Genomic DNA, 19,570 nt, shown 5'->3' with positions numbered 1-19,570 from the left:
CAGTTTAGTGCCCTACTGATGACTGCGCAATTTTATTTTCTTAGAAACCCGATGGCGGTATTAGGTGGCGTACACATACACAATACAAATTTTCGTGTATGTATATTTTACATGCACAAAAATTTGTGAAGACTATGTTACTACTGAGAACAAAATTAGGAACATGTAAGAATATATGTATAGTATGTTATAGCGCCTATAGCTCACGAGGCTGACTGATCTGACGTCAGGATTGTAGGTCAGTAGGTTAGTCTTAATGGCAACGCAAAATAACTGCGACATTTGATAATAAGACAAGATTTAGTTTCTAATACGTCAATAAAGTAATCATTACGACTTAGGATGGCTAGGTTTCTATTTATGTAACCATGTCGGTATTAAATGAACCCTGATAAAAATTTGTGGCAGTTTCTTTAATCGCAATATAGACGAGAAAAATGTATTAAATATTATTAACGTTCTGAGCCACGCTTGAGTAAAATTGAGCTAGTGTAGAAGGCTCTAGTGCAGAAAGCCTTTATCAAATAATCAAATGTATTTTGTGTCGCTAGTTTCGGAGCACTTTGTAGAAATGTAATGAACAAATGAGCTGCGCCCTTCCCTTTTCCTGCGTCGCTTATATCGTTATCATTAACCTATTAGTGCCCCTCTGCTAGGCATATCCCTAGTCAAATGCAAAGGATTTCGGCGATTATCCACGCCGCTAGCCAAGCGCGACGCCGATAGACTGGTCTCATCTTTGAGAACTAAGGCTCTTCAAGTTCTTTTTACGATGTTGTTTCCCAAGCAAGTGATAATTTCTCATTCCTAGAATTTTAGAACCCAAGAGGGCCGAGTGGCTCATAAAGACATTAATAATCAATCAGAGGCTTGTAAAATGAACCTATTAGGTGTTTTTTATTCTAACTACATTAATCAATGTACTAATCAACCATCAATGATTTTCCTATCTTTAGAATTAAGCTAGACAGGCTGCTATCAAGATAAAGGGAAATCAACAACACTATATTTAAAACATTTGTAAAAACAATTAAATAACACATCTACTTTACGTTGTTAAGAAGGATGAAAGGTTGTTTTCAAGTTTCTAGGTGTAAAAAATAAGACTGTTACAGTTATGCTTACTTTATTAGACTATATTATATATTCACAATACATAGATATCTTGTACACCAAAAAAATTAAGCATTATTAATTTTTTGTTCGCACAGCGTTCTGAACATTTCAATGATGGGTTCGTCTTCGGGATACTCGGCCTTTTTCTCGTCGTTGAGAACATAAGCGAAACCATCGAAGTGAGTGAAGTCTCGAGATATTTGATGTTCCAAATGGTACAAACGCGTGGGTCGTATTAACTCCATTAAATTTTCTGAAAAAGAAAATCTTCATTAACGGATACTATGTATAGATAATAATTAACAGCAAAGTAAATGATAATTCTGCAATACGTAGGCAACATTAATATTGATTCAATTAATAGCCATGCTATGAATAATGCATTGTATGGTAATGTTAAAAAGTCGCCGCTCGCATAGCAATAAAATGAGAGAAGAGAACGTCGCCTGTTGTTCTCTCTGTCGTTACTAGCCATATGGGCCATATGGATTACATAATTATAAAAGACTGCTATAATATACAATTTTATTAGATTCATTGGTCAATACTAAACAATATCGAGATTTCAAAATACCTACTATTCTAAACATTTTCAAACAGGTTATATCTTCATAGCGTAATTAAAATGGACCTAACTACGTAATTAATACATTACCACCACTCATTACAACTTATAATATATCATTAACAACATCAGTCTTCTAGGAATCGATATGTGGTTATTGATAGGCAAGTGAGGCACCACACGCGTTAACAACGGCAACGGCAACTTTTTTAACATGCCTATAGTAAAATATTGATAAATTTCATGTATTTCCATCATGCTAGATTTTAATTTTATATATTATCATGTCTCATGGACACCACACCGACTAAATATTCAGATTATAGATCTCAGTCGGAGGTAACGACTGAATGCGTTTGAATGCTTCCCTGATGGGAAATCTGATGATTCCCCTCCTACTACACTTAAGATCATTGACACATAAAGAGTTATATGAGATCGTCCTTCAAGTGTGAATAATTTAATATGTTGCATTGTAGTTCTCAAACAAAACATTGCTTTATGTGTAGTGTAAACGTAATACAGTATGTATACTAAACCTTGGGCCACGTATCTTTCAGACTGATCAGCCGCGGTGATATAATAGAAGGGCTGGTTGCGACCGAAATATAAATCGTCCAGTGGAAAATGGAGCTGACACCCTGTAAGGTCCCAGCCTCGTATGATACAAACGTAATCATATCTCTTATGATAACAAATCATTCCAACAGCAAATTTCACGTTGCTGACGTGTCTCTTGGCAATTTTCTGAAATAATAAGGAAATCTTTGTTAATTGTGTGCGATATTATGAGCAATTATTTTTATATGTAACAACAATAGTAATAGCGAGGCAGTTTCCCCATTTTGACTCCATTTGGCGACGCCGTTATCCGTAATCAACCATGTACCAAATACGAGGCACTACTTCAGGGCCACCACACATGCCTAGCTTCCTCTAAGGACCAAGTCCTTAGCGGTAGCCAGGTATGTATGGGGGACCGTCATTTACTGATTTTGTTTAATGGTTGTCGTAAAATAAAGGTAAAGTCCTTATTATTTGTTATATTAACGATGGATCAACGGTGTCATGGTGTAGTAGCCATTAGGTACTTGAGATGACGTGATCTCATTCTTCAAATTGATACCAAATTAGAAGTCGGCAGATCAATCGTGAGGAGCAATCGTTTGTCGAAATTGAGGTATAATATAATGGTTTATCGAACTTACAATAGGTCTACCACTAATAGCGAGACTAATACTGAGCACAAAAAATATTGAATTAAAACAATTTATACAGTGTGTAATGGAATGATTTTATAATTACCGTATCACTGCATTCAGTAGGTAATTATTGAAGGTCGAGTTCAAATCAATTATCGATTATTATTAAACAATATTACAGGGCAAACAAAAAGTTTACAAAGAAACATGGTTATCGCCAGCGACTCTAAACATAAGTTATAATGTCTTCTACTTACATTCTTTGTAGGTACTTCGAGATTCTTATTCAAATTGACTAAAGACATCATTAAACGAATATGGTCTTCCGATAGCTGAAATGAACACAAGTATGGGTAGTTTATAAATCTGTGATGTAAAATATTAGGGCGCCTACACACTAACCGATCGACGACTGCGACTACAGCATAGTTCAGTTAGTTGACGTTAGCAGCATGTCCTCTGAATAAGTTTTAAAATTCTACTATTGCATAGATCGACGGTGGTTCAATCATCGATAACTCGTTGTCGGTTGTCGTTATTAAGGCGTATTTAACGAAGCTTAAGCTACCATTCAAATCGATCCAGAACGATGATAGATCGATTGGTGTATGGGCTTCCTTATGTTTTCAAATAATTTCTTTACCTGTTTCAGGTCCAGAATATCACATTGTACCAGTGCAGTGGCTTGCTTCATTAAATATGTGTAATGGTTTTCATATGGGTTATACTTGAACAGAGTACGCTCATTTTCGGTACCTAAGAAGTCCAATAAATGCATGGCATTTTGTGTATTCCTGTATTAAATTAAAAATAACTAAATATTAAACCTTAACATTAGTGAATTATATTTAAGAATTTAGGCAAAAATAAGGACATGTTGTCGAAGAACAATTCACTTGATTTCACTTCTATAACAATCTAATAAACTCAAATATAAAATAAAAAATACCAGCTTCTTATGGCTCCCATAGTTATAAGGTACGATGAATAGATATACTGCAGCAATGAATCTGGACAATATGAATATTTAGTTGCCCGGTTGTTTTGAGTGAACCCAAAAGGACAACAGCGTTTCGGATGCATTTCGCCTGTAGCAAGGTCAATATTGTACAGTTGTGGTATATTATGATCATTCCACTCCAGGAACAAGTGATTCGGGAACACAATAAGTTCACAACTGGCTCCACATCGAGAGGCGACAGCTTGGTATATAGTTGCCACCACTATCACATTACCACAATTGTTATCTATCACCTGAAAAATAAATTGAAATAATGGATTGATAGAGTAATTTGACGAAATTTGTAATGAAATAAAATTAATTTTATTTTCTTTTGAGATACTACACAATTTAAATTTTTTTATATGCTTAAAAGAAAACTCTTTATTCTGCTTACTTTGGAAATGTTAAGGGTGTCCAAATCTGTAGTAGAAGTGAGAGCCATGCGCTTCTGTTTGTATATAACGTGGGATACAGCTAAAATAATTTGCTTTGCACTGCATTGCTTTTTTGGTGTCTGCTTATCATTTTCCATCACTTTTCTCACCATTTCAACAAGATTATTAATCTGAAAATTCTTAATCCATTAAGAATGCAATTTGTTATGGTAACAGATGATGTAGTTGTTATGATTGATTCCAAATGATGATGAAATAAGACAGGAGACTTACATAAGACCAGCCACAGAGTTCAATGGGCTAGCATTACTTACCACACATTTCATAACACTACTATTATAAAGGTTATAGAACAAAACTTACCTACTTACCTTTGAAAATCCTAATGCAAACAAAAAAACCCTTTAAGCTTCTCATGACTGTCATTAACAATCCAATTAGTATAGTATAGTAAAGAATGTAGGGTTGATATTACCTTTTCGTCCACTTCATCATCCAAATATAAATTAGCTGGGTCAATCCATTGCAAGAAAAAGTTTATCACAACCTCTGGAGGCAAGTCCTGCTCCATCTTCGACTTAACCCACTTAACGGCAAGATATGTATGGATAAATTGACGAAGTACTGCTTTTGAATAGTACATTTCAGTTAAAGTATACGGTCTGAAAGTAATCATTTTTATTACAAATTGAATCATAAAAATATAAATACAAAATATATCATCTTACTTTGTGCATTCTTTTCTGTCAATGAGTTTGCTCCCTGTTTTAATTACATCCTGCAATATATGTACAGCATAGAAAAAGTTCTTCTTTGTAGCAATGTTGAAGAAGCTCTTCACATTATCCATTGATCTTTCTGACACAGCCCTGTAAATCGAATTTTCTTCACTGTATAAATGAGTTCTACAAATGTTTTTAAAATTATGTTTTCATCTTATTTTTATACATACCAGTAATGTTTTGGCGACATAGCAATCAATTCAGACTGAAGTCTTTGTTTAAGTTTTGAGTAAACTTTCATCTCATGCAGCCAGCTGCCACGATAGTACTCTTTAATCACTTTGGATATTATAGTTGGATACCTAAAATAGTAGTTATTTATAGAACTCTTTATTCTTCACTTTAAGCAGAACATAACAATACCACAGATTAGATTTATATACAGAAAGTTAGTTAATTCTATTTAGTAATCTCTTCCAGACAAGTTATGCATAGAAACGAGGATTAAAAGTAAGGAAACAGAATAGGATAATAGAATTTTGATATAGGGGGATAGTTTATTTTTAGATTCCTGAATAAAAAATGTCATTTTCTACTTTATTACTTGCGAAGCAATAAATTCTATACCATATTATTACATGACATACAACATTGTCAATGTACAATTATAAAATTCTATTTTTATATATATTTATTAAGACCTTTGTGTATCTACTTAAAAGAAATTTTGAAAATCTAATTATAATTATACTTCTCTCATTTGTTACCACATTATAAATTTATTTGTAGCACTTACGTCGCTTCACATTTGTTCTTCCAAAGATACGAATGATTTTTGACCATATAATTATAATGTTTACATGTTGCGCCGAAATTAAGGATTTCACGAGAACTATTGTTGTGTAATATCAATATAACAATTTCATCAGGTAGACAGTTTATACTGATTATGTTTTGCACTCCTTGCACATCCATTTTCGGATTTATTAATCAGATAAATAAATAATGAAGACAGAAAAACACATATCTCACAGCTGTCAAAATAATTGATTTCATTCTAATTTCTGAGAGCAACTGTCAAATTACACTAAAGACTAAATAAGTTTTTCAGTGGATTCACAGATTACTTATAAGTATTGTAGTCAGGTAAAGTAAGTCTGAAAGCAATAATTTTAATTACAAAATGAATCAAAAAAATATAAATACAAAATATAGCACCTTACTTTGTGCATGCTAATAATATGTATGTAATAGACGTCGTATTTTTTAAAAGTGGTAGAACCGTTTGTGGTTCGACTCCAGCGGCACTACCGCCACACCTATTTCTGCCTTATAACAGCAGTGTTAAGCGCTGCTGTGTTCTGGATTGAAGAGTGTGGTAAGGGAGACATGATTTTCCGAGGCGTTCCAGCTTAGTCCTCAGGAGTACTTACTCTCAGGTAGACTGCATGCTCATCTGCTACACCTATATTATATACATAAAAAAACTGAAAGCTTTCAATGTACACACTACCCGGACGAACCAGTGGAATGCGGCCTCCCTCCTCGAGTACCACCCCATGCCCCGCTCACATCCTAGTACTGTTCGCAACTAAACTCTCACTCTCCCAATTCACAAATAATTTTTGGATTATATTTAATGCTGTCATTGTTATCAGTGTACATAGTTATTGTATCTTTGTTACTTAGTATGATATTTGTTAACTTTTGGTTGTGACTTGTGCCCTCTTCTATGACAAAATCAAAATGGGGAAAAATAAGAATATTATTTATAGCAGAGAGAGAACAATCATACTGCGACTTTTACGTTTTGTTTCGTACTCATGTTGTTTTCGTAACAATCTTTAAAGTACTATTAGACAGAAATTTATTAAAATTTACATTTCATAGGTATAAATCGACGTCACGTTTGACATTCGTCTTGTTGGTTTGGTCGAGTAGTAAACCCATTGATGTTAAGTTTTGATACAAAAGACGATTTTTATTAGAATTATGAAAAGGTAAAAATATAACTACTTAAGAAAATCAACATCTATTTAAATTATGGCCTTTTATCATTTTGAATTCTTTGCCTGCCTATTTGCCGAGGCAATAAAAATAATATGAATAAATAATAATAGTAGCAGTGATAACTGATAGCCTAGTGGTTAAGAAATTCGGCCTCTTGATCGAAGGGTACGAGGTACAAATCCTAGGCACGCACCTCTGAATGTTCCAAGTTATGTGGCTAACAGAAAATAATTATCACTTGCTTAAACGGTTCAGGAAAGAGGAGAGGAAACCAGCATACCTGAGAGACCTAAAAAACAGTTTTCAAAGGTAGGTATGTGAAATCTACCAATACGCTCTTTGCTAGCGCGGTGGACTATGACTTAATTCAGAGAGAGACCCATGCCCAGCAGTGGGATAGTAATGGTTTGATGATGATGATGATGATATATATATCGGGTATTTGAATGACCTGTGTGGTTTAGCTTTGTTGGCTAAATTAGCAATATTTATTAGTAAAACAAAAACATTAATTTGCGTCTGCGCTGCGCGTACGTCTATAGAACGTCTACATTAGCAGTCCTTACATAACATACTAACTACTACTAATTTGCCGTAACATTTTATACCACGATGATGGATCTTTCGAAAATGTAAATGGGTTTATGGATATCATGGTTTTGTGATCATTAGATTAGTGAACGTCCTTGGAACGTTTTACGACTTATCTTAATTACCAATCTTTAGATCGATACTCTGCACGCAACGACAATTAGTTTATGTAGGTATTCCATACTCTATTTTTTGTTTAGCGGCTCCAGAGTCCACATGTCGTTACCACATCGGCTACTATTAATTTTGCTTAAGGATTTTTTGTAATAAAAGGATATTCAATTATGGCATTAGTATATAGTTGTTGCTTTTGGTTTTCACTTCGATTAGGCGGGATATTAATTGCAATATTTTCAGTAGTATGTAGTAAGGCATTTTGATGTAAGATATATTTTTCCAGTTGCAAAAACATTAGATTTATCTATATTTTTATTAGTTACAGGGTTTCATTGTATTAATTTGCTGCTGTATTGCTTATTCTCAGCCGCAAAATGTGAAAGCTAGTATTACATCGCTTATCAATTCCATGGATCTCATATATACCAAAGACTATATTGAGAATTTTAAAGAAGGTAAGTGCCTAAATCATGTGATATTCTTACCATGGGTACCATGGGCACTGATTCACAAACAAACAAATTGAATCGATTATTTTTTTGTGAATCGAATCAAATTTACAAACACTCATACCCAGATAATAAATCTAAATTCATCATTTATATACCTATGTGTCTGGCTGGAGATGGAACCCAGTACATTTTGCGCATCAGACCTGTATGATGACCGCTCCGCCACGCGGGTCACTGGAATGGAGGGAGCTTACTCCTCCACGCTGCTCTGCAGTGGATTGTTGAAGATACGGGTTAGCGGTAAAACTGAGTCGGAAGTTTCCAAAAACCGCTTCTAAAATCTTGTAGATGGTTAACCCATTTGTTGTTGTTTACACATCACATGATGATAACGATAGTGACGTCCTATCTGAATCAAGAACTGGAAGAGCACGTGTTATTCCCAGTGGAGATCCATCGCAACTCTCGACAACGCACGGCGTGATTTATTTTTGTAGATGGTTGAAATTAATAAAAGCCACGGGACTATGCCCGCTTCATTCAAGCTTACTTGCACGATATCTTAATATAATTTATATTTCGCCCGTCTGTCATAAGTGAATAATTAATTTTATAAAATTAAGTAGGTACCAGGGAGATATTTTATGCATTTTTGAATTGTCATTATTTTGTGTTGTTTTCAACATTAGCTGAGTGATGTTTTATTTTATTTCAGACCCTGAAAAGTACCTGTCTCTCGGTATTAGCTTCACTTGCATATATATATTAATGTGTTTACTTTTTGCCTATGGAGCCTACACGGTATGTACACTACAAACTTATTTAAATTAAATAAAGCGTTAGGAAGAACTATATACACTAGAGTTATTTACTACGTTTATTTTGCGTGCAGTTTAAAAATATACTTATGATTGGATACATATTGTTGGAATTACTACGGCTGATCTTTTTGGTGTTTGTCATAACGACGTGGCTGTTGGTCCTAAAAGAAAATACGATGGACATCGGAGTTCTTATTGGAACCAGCGTCGCCGGCAGCTTTTTTCTCTGTAAGCTTGTATTATTTTATTATAAGGAAGTTAAAGTACGTATTTATAAAAGTCTCATTATATATAAGCCTGGGTTACTTAGGCTTAAATTATGTTCAGAAGACTATAATGTTTCAGATTTATTAATTTAATTTTCATTTTCAGTGGGCATGTTTTACTCGTGGATATGCACAGCAAGTTTGCCAGTACTGATAAACGAGATGGAAAGAGACGAGCAAGCAGCTACCATTTATAAATTAACGCAAATGCTTAATAACAACCATTCTACGCCCACACAAGGGTTGCAACCGGTCTATGGAGCGCCATTTGACAGCGATCTAAGCTCATATCAAAAAACCGATTACAACAAGCACTTTTAACACCAATACGTTTAAACAAACGTATATAAACGGCCCGCATTATTCGATGCCGTTTAATTCTAATACTAACTATTAATTTGTGACTTTTTTGGCTGATAAACCAACACGTTTTAATATTGTAACACACATTAACTATCCAAATACTTAGTCCACGATATTGAAGTCTAGCTCCGTATTTCAGTACAAACAGAAAATTTTAATTGAACCTACAACCATAGAGTAGAGCCTACAATTAATCGTCCCACTGGCAGTATCTACACAAATTCAAGATAAAAGTATTTAACTGAAAAGGAAAGGATGATGTGAATAAATTAAGAGGCCAAACAGTTTACTATTTATAACATCATATAATTATATATGATTACATTACACACATTGTTAACTGACTTAAACATAGATTTCCATTTGGTAATTGAGGCTGCCACCGCGTTCGCTCTTGAGACGGATGTTTGCATAAGAGGCACCCACTCCTCCCGCTGTTATAGCAGAAGCAGCGTCTGTATGGTCCAAGTCTCTTATGATTATTCCCTAGAAACAGAAAACTTGTACTTAAATATACTTAATATTTGTTTTTTTAATTGGATAGCTACGTGACAGCGACTTATAGTCTCCGCAACTAGAAATAAGCCTATTTTCGCCAGTTTTGTATAGCAAAGCAGTTAGCTTGTAAAGTGGTCGAATTTTATTTCAAATTAGACATCAGCTTAATCCTAGAAAATGTTTGACATATTATACGTTATTTACCTGCAGGCAAGTGTGTTATTTTGTTTTGTGTTCAGGTTACAGGCTAACTGTTAACTAAGACGTAAATTGCATTCAAAACATTGTATTTAATAAATCGTACACTTATTTAATTTAGCCATTTTATTTCTAGCAAATAAATGTTATGAAATGATATAAGGTTGTGAAAACTTACCTTAATTAACTGTTGGTTAGGATCCGCGTAAAAAAACTCCTTAACTCTTTTCTTAAAGGGTATACTCATGTATTCAGCTTTAGTTTGCCAAACTAAGCGCGCATTATAACTTGTTCCCACAATAAGATCTCTAGACCAACAAATGTCTATGAACATTAGCATGGAAAAACTCATGAGTAATATGGCTTTCATTATTCTGTTGTATGCCGTCAAACTATATGAAGCGATATAAGATAAGTTTGACCGAGCGTCTCAATGCTAATTATGAATAAAGTAAATGTTAACCTCGTGTACACATTGATAGCGGCAACAGATAATGGATAGATTGTTAATAGTTTGTTATAACTACTAACCACTACTACTTTATAGGTCACATATAACTCTTATACAGTGGAGTAACTATACCATAGACCTGTGGCAAATTCATTGCATGGGGCCCTAAGAAATTTTCGCTAACGAATACGTACTTTAGTGATTTTTGGTCCTGGCGACCATTTTTTTTCGCAGATTTACCAGTCCCTCCTATAGTTACGCCAGTGCTTATACATACAGCTTTAACAGCTACATGTTTGAGAATAATTATTAATATTCAGGTACTACCAGATATTTTAAAGGCGCTGGTAAATTTGAAATACTGGCATAGGGCTGTAAATAAATATAAAGTAAAGCTAAACATCTTTAATATCCAATTTTCCTTCAATATTAAATATTGAGGTACCAGTAACACCAACAAACAACCAAACAACAAGGTAAAATTATTCTACGTAGGTACATTTTAGCGAATTACATTATTCGAATGCTGTATTAATTATTTTATTAATGGTATGATATTTTAAGTATCATGTAAAATGAACTACCCAGTTCTACAACACAACCGACATCCACGACAGCACTCCTAACGGAGGCGCATAGTAATTACACGGAGCTAACTTGCATCGCGGCGAAGCGCGGCGTCGTCTCCATGTCTAGCGAGTCGGTGGTGACCTGCGAGCGGCTGTCGGACGTCTCGGTGCTGTTTTGCATCGAAGTCAGGGATATTTCGTCTTTGCCGTTACCGTCGAACGTGATCTCGACGACGTTCGACTTTTGTTGCGCGTCCACGACGTCGCCGCCGCCGGTCAACGAGCTGCGGCCTTTCGAGGCTTCCTTCAGCGTCACCTTTTTATCGTTCAAGGCCGTTCGCTCCTTGCCTTCTTTCTTTTTGCCCAGCACTGGGAACTTGGGTTTGGAATTCCTGGCGCCGCCGCGCTGCAGGGGCGCGTCCGCCTCGCCCTCCTCTGTGATCGAGGTCAGCATGTCCGTGGATTCCGTCGGTACCACCTGCCCGGCTTGTATGGGAATGTCGTCTGTAAATAAAAATGTGTAACCATTTTAGTAATTGTTGTTCACACTTAATCGTGCGATGATTATCGCGATCCATGATTTTCGTGTATCCATGATATACGAAATTGTGTCATTTTATTTCATTTGCAGCATATCCCAGTTCCTCTTCTGACTTTGAAAAATCCTATACCCTAAAATTAGGTTTTATAGTTACATATTCATTACTTTTATTCAGACGAACACAAAACAATACGTTTGAAATAACGTGTAAGCGATAAGTACATTCTAAAAGATATATTTAAATGATTTTTAAACATGAATATGAGGTGCATCACAAATTTACAAATTGATGCACAAGGAAAACATTTACGTATTTTCTAAAAGCGTACCTGTAAATAAAACAAACAAAAAGGACTTATGGATGGAGAAGCATGAGTGGGGCGGTATGAAAGTCATTTTTTCTTATTTCATTTCAAATAAATTATTTTTTTCGATCTGCAATTAAAAATAGATATAATGATGTCTATAATTGCATGTGAAACTTTATGATTTATATGTTGGACGTCACAGTTCTCAGTGCAAAATTAGTGCTTTTTTAATTTGCTGTATAGAAACATTTCATGTTTTTCCTACCTCATAAACAGAGACTACAAGTAACAACAATTCGTATATTGGCACTGGGAAACTATAACAAAATAATTTTAATTTTCTTTGAATCGAGGTATCTGATGATATTTTATTTTGTTTTATATCAGATAATTTCAAATTTGTTATAAAAATAATAGAAAAAAAGTAGTTTCAGTAGTCGTATTTTCATCGTATTATTTGCAAAAATATATATTATTATTTTTCCCAAAATGTAGTTTCCGGGTATGTGTCCACTCGCATTCATTGGGCAGCATGCACTTAGTGAGTCGTTCATCTGCACATCAAAATACTGTTTTAAAAATAATCTACACAAAATCTTAAAAAACGTGCTAAAAAGATTTATATCTAATATAATAAGAAAATTATCTTATGTACATGGTTTATTAGATACAGAGTATTTAAAATATATTATTTACCTGGCAATTTTTTTGTACGGAATGACGCATTTGTAATCATTGATTTGGACATAGTAACAGTGGTGGTGGCTGGAGACAGAGCGACACTTATTCCCATAGGACCATCACAAGGTTGTCCTGAAAATGTTAAGCAGTGAACATGTAATTTATGTGCATTACAAATAACAAAAGGCTATGCAGTAACAACAAGTAACATAACAAAAACAGCTGTTGACAACAGTAAACTATTAAAATTGGTTGATATATATCAGTAGTAGCTAAGGACTAAATTGCAATCAATTAACTGTGTATCTGCCATACAAAGATAGTTCTTTCAGTTTCATCTAACCTTTATTTAAAGTAAAAAATAAAAATCCACAATTTCCAATCTTAATGGCCAATTCGAAAACATTCTCACAAGCGATTGTAGTATGCCAATATGGGATTACATAAGTATTGAGACAAGATGCTAAATATTTCTTAAAAAATATTATTTTCTATAACACATACCTGAAGGATTATTTTTTAATGAATTGATAACAGCACTTGTTACCAACATAACATCTGGAAACAATTCATACTGAGCCCTCTGGTCAATATCCTTCACAGCCTGCAGAGCCAGTGTGTAGAACTCATTAAACATTGCAAAGTATGCACCTTCTATCATTTCTAGCAAAAAGTTTGGTGCCACTGGTATTCTAGGTGTAGATTTTATTGAATTGGGAGATCCGGCAATTTTTTTTGAGAATCCCTGGGTGACAATTCTAAAAATATCCAAAATGGTTGATTAATCTATTTTATATTGAAATGGTGTTAGTTGTAATGACTAAAAGTAAGGCTTTCTACATTCATGTTTGACTATTATAATTAAAGATTAATTAAAAGTAAATCTGAAAACAAAGACACTCATTTTATAAATAGATTACATAACTTTTGACTATAATATGTTATAATAAAAGTAGTATATTATGTTTTAATTTTATTTTTTTATTTATTTATTTAAGTTAAGTAATTAAGTTAATTACACTTCATATTTCTACTTTTCAAAATAAAAATTCGGAAAATATTAAAACATACCTAGAGGCCGCAATACAGAAATGTCTTAGTGCCAACTTTGGCAGTAAACTCAGTTGGCGATTGTAAATGAAGTACAAGGCTGCCATGACTTTGAGGCGATTCTGAGCATTGATAACCTCGACCTGAGGAAAGGGACCCCAGCTGACTAGCTTCGTGTTACACTCCTCCCATCTTCTCAATGCACTCTCTGTTAAAAACTGAGGTCCTAGTGACAAGGGCTGTGAGAATAGAAGATAAATTAAGAAATTATGATTACAAAGTTAATAACGATAGGCAATGTTTGACTGTATATTATTTATAAGACAGTGGTGAAGCGGGTTGTCAGAACAGCAGCCATTCATTGGAGTAGGTAGGTGATAAAAGAGGTCCATTTATTTGAGAAATTTATATAATACAAGAACACTGTAACTTTTAAGGCTTTGCCATCCAATTAAAAGTGCCGCTCTGAGCAACGTTCCCCCTCCACACCCTCTGCCTATATTTAATTGACATCCGAAAATTAACACAATGTATACTGTATTTTATTATTATCTAACTGGATATTTAGAAAAACATCTTTAATTAAACTAGTTACCTCATGGTATATTGATGATTGGGCTAGTGATGGTAAACGAAAGGACACTACTTTAGGTTTCCCAGCTTCATCAACTACTTCAAAGTTGTATATTCCTGAAGAAAAATGATAATTTTTTATTTATCTTGTTTAAGGATGGGAATACTTTTAATAATGTAAACATTTCTTTATTATAATTAGCTATGTTATGTTATATGCTATGTTATATTGTTAAAAGTTGAAATAAAATCTAACAGTAAAGAGTTTCTGCCTGAGTTTACAAATAGACAAGAAATACAATAATGGGCAAGGTGCAAGTCAAACCCGCACCCAAAGGGTTCCGTACAAACAGATTTTCATTTCCTTTTAATTTCTACTATTTATTATTATAGCCGCCATTGGAGTACACACATTGTTAAAATTAGAAAGTTAGTTGAAAAAATATCAAATAGCAGTTTGATGGATGGGGACACCTTTTTGTATCCACCTTTTTTTTTATTTTTAGTATTTGTTTAGTTTAGTTTAGTGTAATAGGGTTCCGTTTTTACCCTTTGGGTATAGAACCCTAAAAAGCAAAATGAAAAGTCCTAGGCATTCCAAAAAAAAACATTATTATACAAACAATTTAGTGGTCTATTTTTTTAAAACAGATCACTAAATTATTAACTATAATTCTGATTATGAATACTGATAACTAAATAAGTAGTAACATTTAAAACAACATACCAATCAATAAAGTCTCAATACATCGACACGGTTTAGAATTTCCTTGTGCAGTGGCACTCAAATACACATAGACAAGTGTTGGTACAAATTGGAGTGTAAACCTTTGCAGCTCCACTTCTTTTGAACGGAAGAAACTGAACAACTGCACACAAACATTCTCGAGCATCTGAAATATTGAGGTTCAAAAAATATTTATATCTTATATATAAAATTCTTGTGTCACAATGTTAGTTACCGTAGTCCTGTGAAACGGCTTTACCCATTTTCACCAAATTTTATATGCATATTCAGTAGGTCTGAGAACGACTACTACCTATTTTTCATACCTCTAAGTGATAAGGGTTGTTCACCATTAACATTTTTTTATTAATATGGCAACACAATGTTTGCCGGGTCAGCTAGTACATTTTTAAAATACTAATATGATGGCCTAAATTCTAGGACTCCCTTATCAAGCATTGATTACAGATGTCCACAGGCTGCAGTAACCACTAATCAACAACAGGTGGATTTCATATTCAATTAATGTATTTTGTATTAAAAAAAATACATACCTGGTCATCTCCAGCTCCATCACGACTTTCATTGCTTCTGTGTATTTCACCTTCATTCTCACTATATAATAAATTGAAAATTGCTGTTGCTATCTCATGATTATGTTCATGTTCCGCTGCAAAGCTTTTCACTTCATTTTCTTGTAGTGATGCATATTCAGCGAGCCAGTCAAGTATTAAATGCTTCCATTCTGACATTTTAGTGTTCTTGACTATTATTTTGATGCTATTGTATACAATACCTTTTCTGTAACTGTTTCAGTCAATATTGAACTAAAATTTGGAATTATGATTTCAGGTTATTATGAATATTAGTGTATGTACTGACAGCTATGTAAAAGGTACTCAGTGATCTAATAGTCTACAATATGACACACCTATTCCATTGATACCATTCAAATTGGAAAGTTTGACAGTTTTATTTTTACAGATCTGAATAGTATATGTGCTCTTATACACAAATACTACAAATGTCTAGGGGCTAAAATATTAATTGGATAAAAAAACATTGTAGGTAAGTGTTTTCAAAGTACACGAAATAATAAAATCAATATAAAACTTGTATCGGTTTATGGTACTTACATGCTTATCTTCCTTTTAGAAAATTATACTAAGGCACAAAACCTTTTTTATATTTTAGAAATGTTTTCGTTATTAGATTGTAATTTAAACAAAAATTAATAATAAACACCTTCTTTCATCGTCTTTCTATTCATCAAACGTCAAATATTTATGGAATTTCATGTCATTGTCACTTTCTCTATGACATTTGCTTATTATTGTTCCGAGATGACATTAATCGTACACTGCTAGATGTCTGACAATCGGACCAACATTAACCGTTCATATAATAAACAGATGATTAATTATAATTTATTAATCATCGTGTATTTTATTATGTAATATATTAATTTAAGAAATGTAAAAATTAAAGTAAAAGTTTATGAAGTCATCGCTTTATTAAATCTGCCACGTATTAAAACCGAATGTAATGTCAAAGTCAAACATTGATGACTTGTGACTGTCAGCAGCATCAAAGAAATTCAAAATAATTTTGCAATTTTATTAAAATTTTGATATTAAATTTATCTACTAATGGGTTCATCACACAGTACGGAAGTCCCCGGAGGAGGATCCGAAGGATACCATGTTTTGCGGGTCGGTAATCCGTCACTTCACGCTATGTTTTGATTTTCGTTCTATGCTACTGCAAATTACACGTCAGTGATTCTTGTTTTGCAGGTACAAGACGGTTCACCAGGACACAATGCGAACCTGGAGGCTTTTTTTGATTTCATTGTAGCTATAGAGAACACTAGGTTGGATCAAGACAACGATACACTAAAAAATTTGCTAAAACAAAATATTGATAAGCCTATCAAAATGCTAGTATATAGTAGCAAAACTCAGTCAGTACGGGAAGTAATGATAACGCCGAACACTAATTGGGGTGGCCAAGGACTTCTCGGTGTTAGCATTCGCTTCTGTTCATTTGAAGGTGCCAATGAGAATGTTTGGCATGTGCTGGTAATATTTTATTTCTTCCTTACTTTATAAACACACCATACGGTTCACAAGTGATGTACAATATATCTATAATATTTTTGCAGGAAGTCCACCCTTCATCTCCAGCTGAGCTTGCTGGATTGAGGCCTTTTTCGGATTACATAATCGGAGCTGATTCAATAATGCATGAGAGCGAAGATCTTTTCACTTTAATAGAAGCTCATGAAGGCAGAGCCCTTAAGTTATATGTTTACAACACAACAGATGATACCTGCCGAGAAGTTCATATAACACCGAACCACAAGTGGGGAGGGGAGGGCAGCCTGGGATGTGGCATAGGATATGGTTACCTACACAGGATTCCAATTAGAAACAGTCATGATATGTCTAAACCTAACTATGCTCCACCTGTGCCAGGGGTATGTACTCTTTCTTCATGTATCCTCTGTTAAACATATCACAGAGGCATAATTTAGTTGCAGTATTATTATCCCAGAAATGATTATGTTTTATCATCTTACATATAAAATTCTCGTGTCCTCGAAACTGCTTTACCGATTTTCACCAAATTTTATATGCATATTCAGTAGGTCTGGGAATCGGCTACTATCTATTTTCATACCCCCAAGTGATAAGGGTTGTTCACCCTTAACATTTTTTTATTTATATGGCAACACAACGTTTGCCGGGTCAGCTAGTATTTTTATAATACTTTCACATTTTGTATTCATATGTCTAACAGGCTTTAAAACTCATTATTTATACCAATAATAAAAATCAAATATATTTTCAGGCCCAACTTCAAGTGTCTCAACAAAATTTAGTATCCAGTGTACAGAGTATGAACATAAATGATGAGAAAACCCCATTAGTGGGAGGGGTGCAGAATGCTAATTTCCATGATGAGCCTATCACTCAGGCACCTGCGTCACCCCCACCGTTCTTATCTGGAGTGCCAATGGTGAATCCGGGCAACTACACTAATGCATCTGGTATCATACAGTTACCCCCACAAGTAGCTCATCAGGAGAGCCTGCCTCCACAAGCAAGTGGTCAACAGGAAATGTTTCCACCACAATCCATGTCACAATCTGTAGTATCTAATATGGCAGCTTATTCTAGTAGTAAGTATTTTTTCATTGTTTATCAATAAGCCATAGTTATAGAAAAATGTTTTTCCTAACATTTGTAAAATAAGTGGGCATAGTAAAAAAAAACAATAAACATCATCAATGATGATTGACATCAATCATCAAATAAACTGTTGTGCAAGAAAAAAAAGATCATCTAAAAAATGAGTGAAATTTCTCAAAGGTATGCAAAAACTATTTTGTCTTGATGGATATTATAAAATATTTGTCTCAACCCTATAAGCTTAAGAAATTATGTGATATTCATTATTATGGATAGTTCTTGGAAACTAGATAGTTTATACTTTAACATCACTTATTGCATATTTTCAGATCTAGCGGAAACAACATTGACCAACTTGGGAAGCATACCATCTGTATCAAATATGCAACCTCCAGCACCATTACCAAATTTGCCGGGCATTCCAATGAACCAACCCCAGCCGTATATCCCCATGATGCCTACATACACCGCAACGACACAGCAGCAAATTTCTACACCTACTTCTTATTCACAAGTAACTCCTTTAGTACCTACGTTTGATATGAGCAACTTTAAACAACCGCCGATCCAAGCACCACCTATGAGTAGCGGCTTGTCTGTTGTTACTCCAGTGTCACTACCAGGGATGCCATCGATTACAGTGAGTGCCACATTACCAGTATCCACAATGCAAGAAATTCACCAACAGCAAGCTTTACACAACCAGGATCTATTGTCGTGAATGCTGCCCTTATTGTTTTAGTTAGTTATGATGGCTTATAAAATCGTTAAGCACGGAATTGCCTTATTTATCCTTGTACATTGTATTTGATTCAATTTGGATGTAACTGAAAATTATGTGCAATGAAGATTTGTGACAAGAAAAAAATTAATTTGGCTTTCGCCAAACATTTATTACCATAACTAGTGTGATGACATTTTTATTTTGTTGGTTGGCATTTGTAAATAAAAAGAAAACTTATAGTTAGCTTCTGTATGAAGAGACTATTTGAATTGTTACAAACTGCCTTCTTAAATTACATATATACTGATATCTTATTTATATTAAGAATAACTGGATATTACAAATAAAACCAAATTTTAAAATATTGTTGTTATTTTTATTCAACTTCATTCACAAGTCAAAAGTATAAAAGGAAAACACATTATAAACTGCA

General features: G+C 34.0%; 4 protein-coding genes across 5 annotated transcripts; 2 read left to right on the top strand and 2 right to left on the bottom strand.

Annotated features, from left to right (window-relative positions):
* Window positions 1–1,109: 1,109 nt before the first annotated feature.
* On the bottom strand, window positions 1,110–6,074 carry LOC140753242 (F-box only protein 21). The gene is made up of 10 exons (XM_073087723.1): window positions 5,800–6,074; window positions 5,234–5,365; window positions 5,010–5,150; window positions 4,757–4,943; window positions 4,281–4,451; window positions 3,833–4,137; window positions 3,527–3,677; window positions 3,141–3,215; window positions 2,221–2,428; window positions 1,110–1,369 (listed from the first exon to the last, which is right to left on the bottom strand). Exons 1-10 carry the CDS (start codon window positions 5,976–5,978, stop codon window positions 1,182–1,184), a joined length of 1,737 nt encoding a protein of 578 aa, XP_072943824.1. The 5' UTR covers window positions 5,979–6,074; the 3' UTR covers window positions 1,110–1,181.
* An 839-nt stretch (window positions 6,075–6,913) lies between these two features.
* On the top strand, window positions 6,914–9,693 carry LOC140753430 (uncharacterized). Its single transcript, XM_073088018.1, has 5 exons — window positions 6,914–7,322; window positions 8,041–8,176; window positions 8,889–8,974; window positions 9,066–9,222; window positions 9,367–9,693. The coding sequence occupies exons 2-5, from the start codon at window positions 8,131–8,133 to the stop codon at window positions 9,579–9,581; spliced, it is 504 nt and encodes a 167-aa protein (XP_072944119.1). The 5' UTR covers window positions 6,914–7,322; window positions 8,041–8,130; the 3' UTR covers window positions 9,582–9,693.
* A 1,467-nt stretch (window positions 9,694–11,160) lies between these two features.
* Hyccin (PI4KA lipid kinase complex subunit hyccin) lies at window positions 11,161–16,511 on the bottom strand. 2 transcript variants are annotated; one of them, XM_073088216.1, is made up of 8 exons: window positions 16,356–16,511; window positions 15,774–16,046; window positions 15,220–15,385; window positions 14,515–14,609; window positions 13,941–14,158; window positions 13,374–13,627; window positions 12,885–13,001; window positions 11,161–11,843 (listed from the first exon to the last, which is right to left on the bottom strand). In XM_073088216.1, the coding sequence occupies exons 2-8, from the start codon at window positions 15,969–15,971 to the stop codon at window positions 11,413–11,415; spliced, it is 1,479 nt and encodes a 492-aa protein (XP_072944317.1). In that variant the 5' UTR covers window positions 15,972–16,046; window positions 16,356–16,511; the 3' UTR covers window positions 11,161–11,412. The 2 variants fall into 2 exon arrangements, with proteins under 2 accessions (XP_072944317.1, XP_072944318.1); XM_073088217.1 differs by having other exon boundaries at window positions 15,774–16,026; window positions 16,356–16,509.
* A 251-nt stretch (window positions 16,512–16,762) lies between these two features.
* Window positions 16,763–19,501, top strand: Grasp65 (Golgi reassembly-stacking protein 2). Its single transcript, XM_073088219.1, has 5 exons — window positions 16,763–16,931; window positions 17,016–17,300; window positions 17,384–17,698; window positions 18,073–18,403; window positions 18,743–19,501. Exons 1-5 carry the CDS (start codon window positions 16,869–16,871, stop codon window positions 19,132–19,134), a joined length of 1,386 nt encoding a protein of 461 aa, XP_072944320.1. The 5' UTR covers window positions 16,763–16,868; the 3' UTR covers window positions 19,135–19,501.
* Window positions 19,502–19,570: the final 69 nt, after the last annotated feature.

The sequence above is a fragment of the Epargyreus clarus genome, unplaced genomic scaffold (genome assembly GCF_041222505.1).
Source record: "Epargyreus clarus isolate Ecla_fem2 unplaced genomic scaffold, WU_Ecla_fem_2.2 ptg000026l, whole genome shotgun sequence".
NCBI lineage: Eukaryota > Metazoa > Arthropoda > Insecta > Lepidoptera > Hesperiidae > Epargyreus > Epargyreus clarus.
This window is presented reverse-complemented; position numbering and strand designations above follow the sequence as displayed.

Excerpts from the sequence above, each read along its gene's own strand:
- Hyccin (XM_073088216.1), bottom strand. The coding sequence starts at position 15,971 with ATGTCAGAATGGAAGCATTTAATACTTGACTGGCTCGCTGAATATGCA. Across the intron at positions 13,628-13,940 it reads TTCTGTATTGCGGCCTCTAG|AATTGTCACCCAGGGATTCT; the intron begins GTATGTTTTAAT and ends GGATATTTTTAG. Across the intron at positions 11,844-12,884 it reads CCGTACAAAAAAATTGCCAG|ACGACATTCCCATACAAGCC; the intron begins GTAAATAATATA and ends TTTTATTTACAG.
- LOC140753430 (XM_073088018.1), top strand. The coding sequence starts at position 8,131 with ATGGATCTCATATATACCAAAGACTATATTGAGAATTTTAAAGAAG. Across the intron at positions 8,177-8,888 it reads TATTGAGAATTTTAAAGAAG|ACCCTGAAAAGTACCTGTCT; the intron begins GTAAGTGCCTAA and ends ATTTTATTTCAG. Across the intron at positions 9,223-9,366 it reads CGCCGGCAGCTTTTTTCTCT|TGGGCATGTTTTACTCGTGG; the intron begins GTAAGCTTGTAT and ends TTTCATTTTCAG.
- LOC140753242 (XM_073087723.1), bottom strand. The coding sequence starts at position 5,978 with ATGGATGTGCAAGGAGTGCAAAACATAATCAGTATAAACTGTCTACCT. Across the intron at positions 4,138-4,280 it reads ACACCCTTAACATTTCCAAA|GTGATAGATAACAATTGTGG; the intron begins GTAAGCAGAATA and ends TTTATTTTTCAG. Across the intron at positions 3,216-3,526 it reads ATATTCTGGACCTGAAACAG|CTATCGGAAGACCATATTCG; the intron begins GTAAAGAAATTA and ends TGTTCATTTCAG.
- Grasp65 (XM_073088219.1), top strand. The coding sequence starts at position 16,869 with ATGGGTTCATCACACAGTACGGAAGTCCCCGGAGGAGGATCCGAAGGA. Across the intron at positions 16,932-17,015 it reads AAGGATACCATGTTTTGCGG|GTACAAGACGGTTCACCAGG; the intron begins GTCGGTAATCCG and ends CTTGTTTTGCAG. Across the intron at positions 17,301-17,383 it reads AGAATGTTTGGCATGTGCTG|GAAGTCCACCCTTCATCTCC; the intron begins GTAATATTTTAT and ends ATATTTTTGCAG.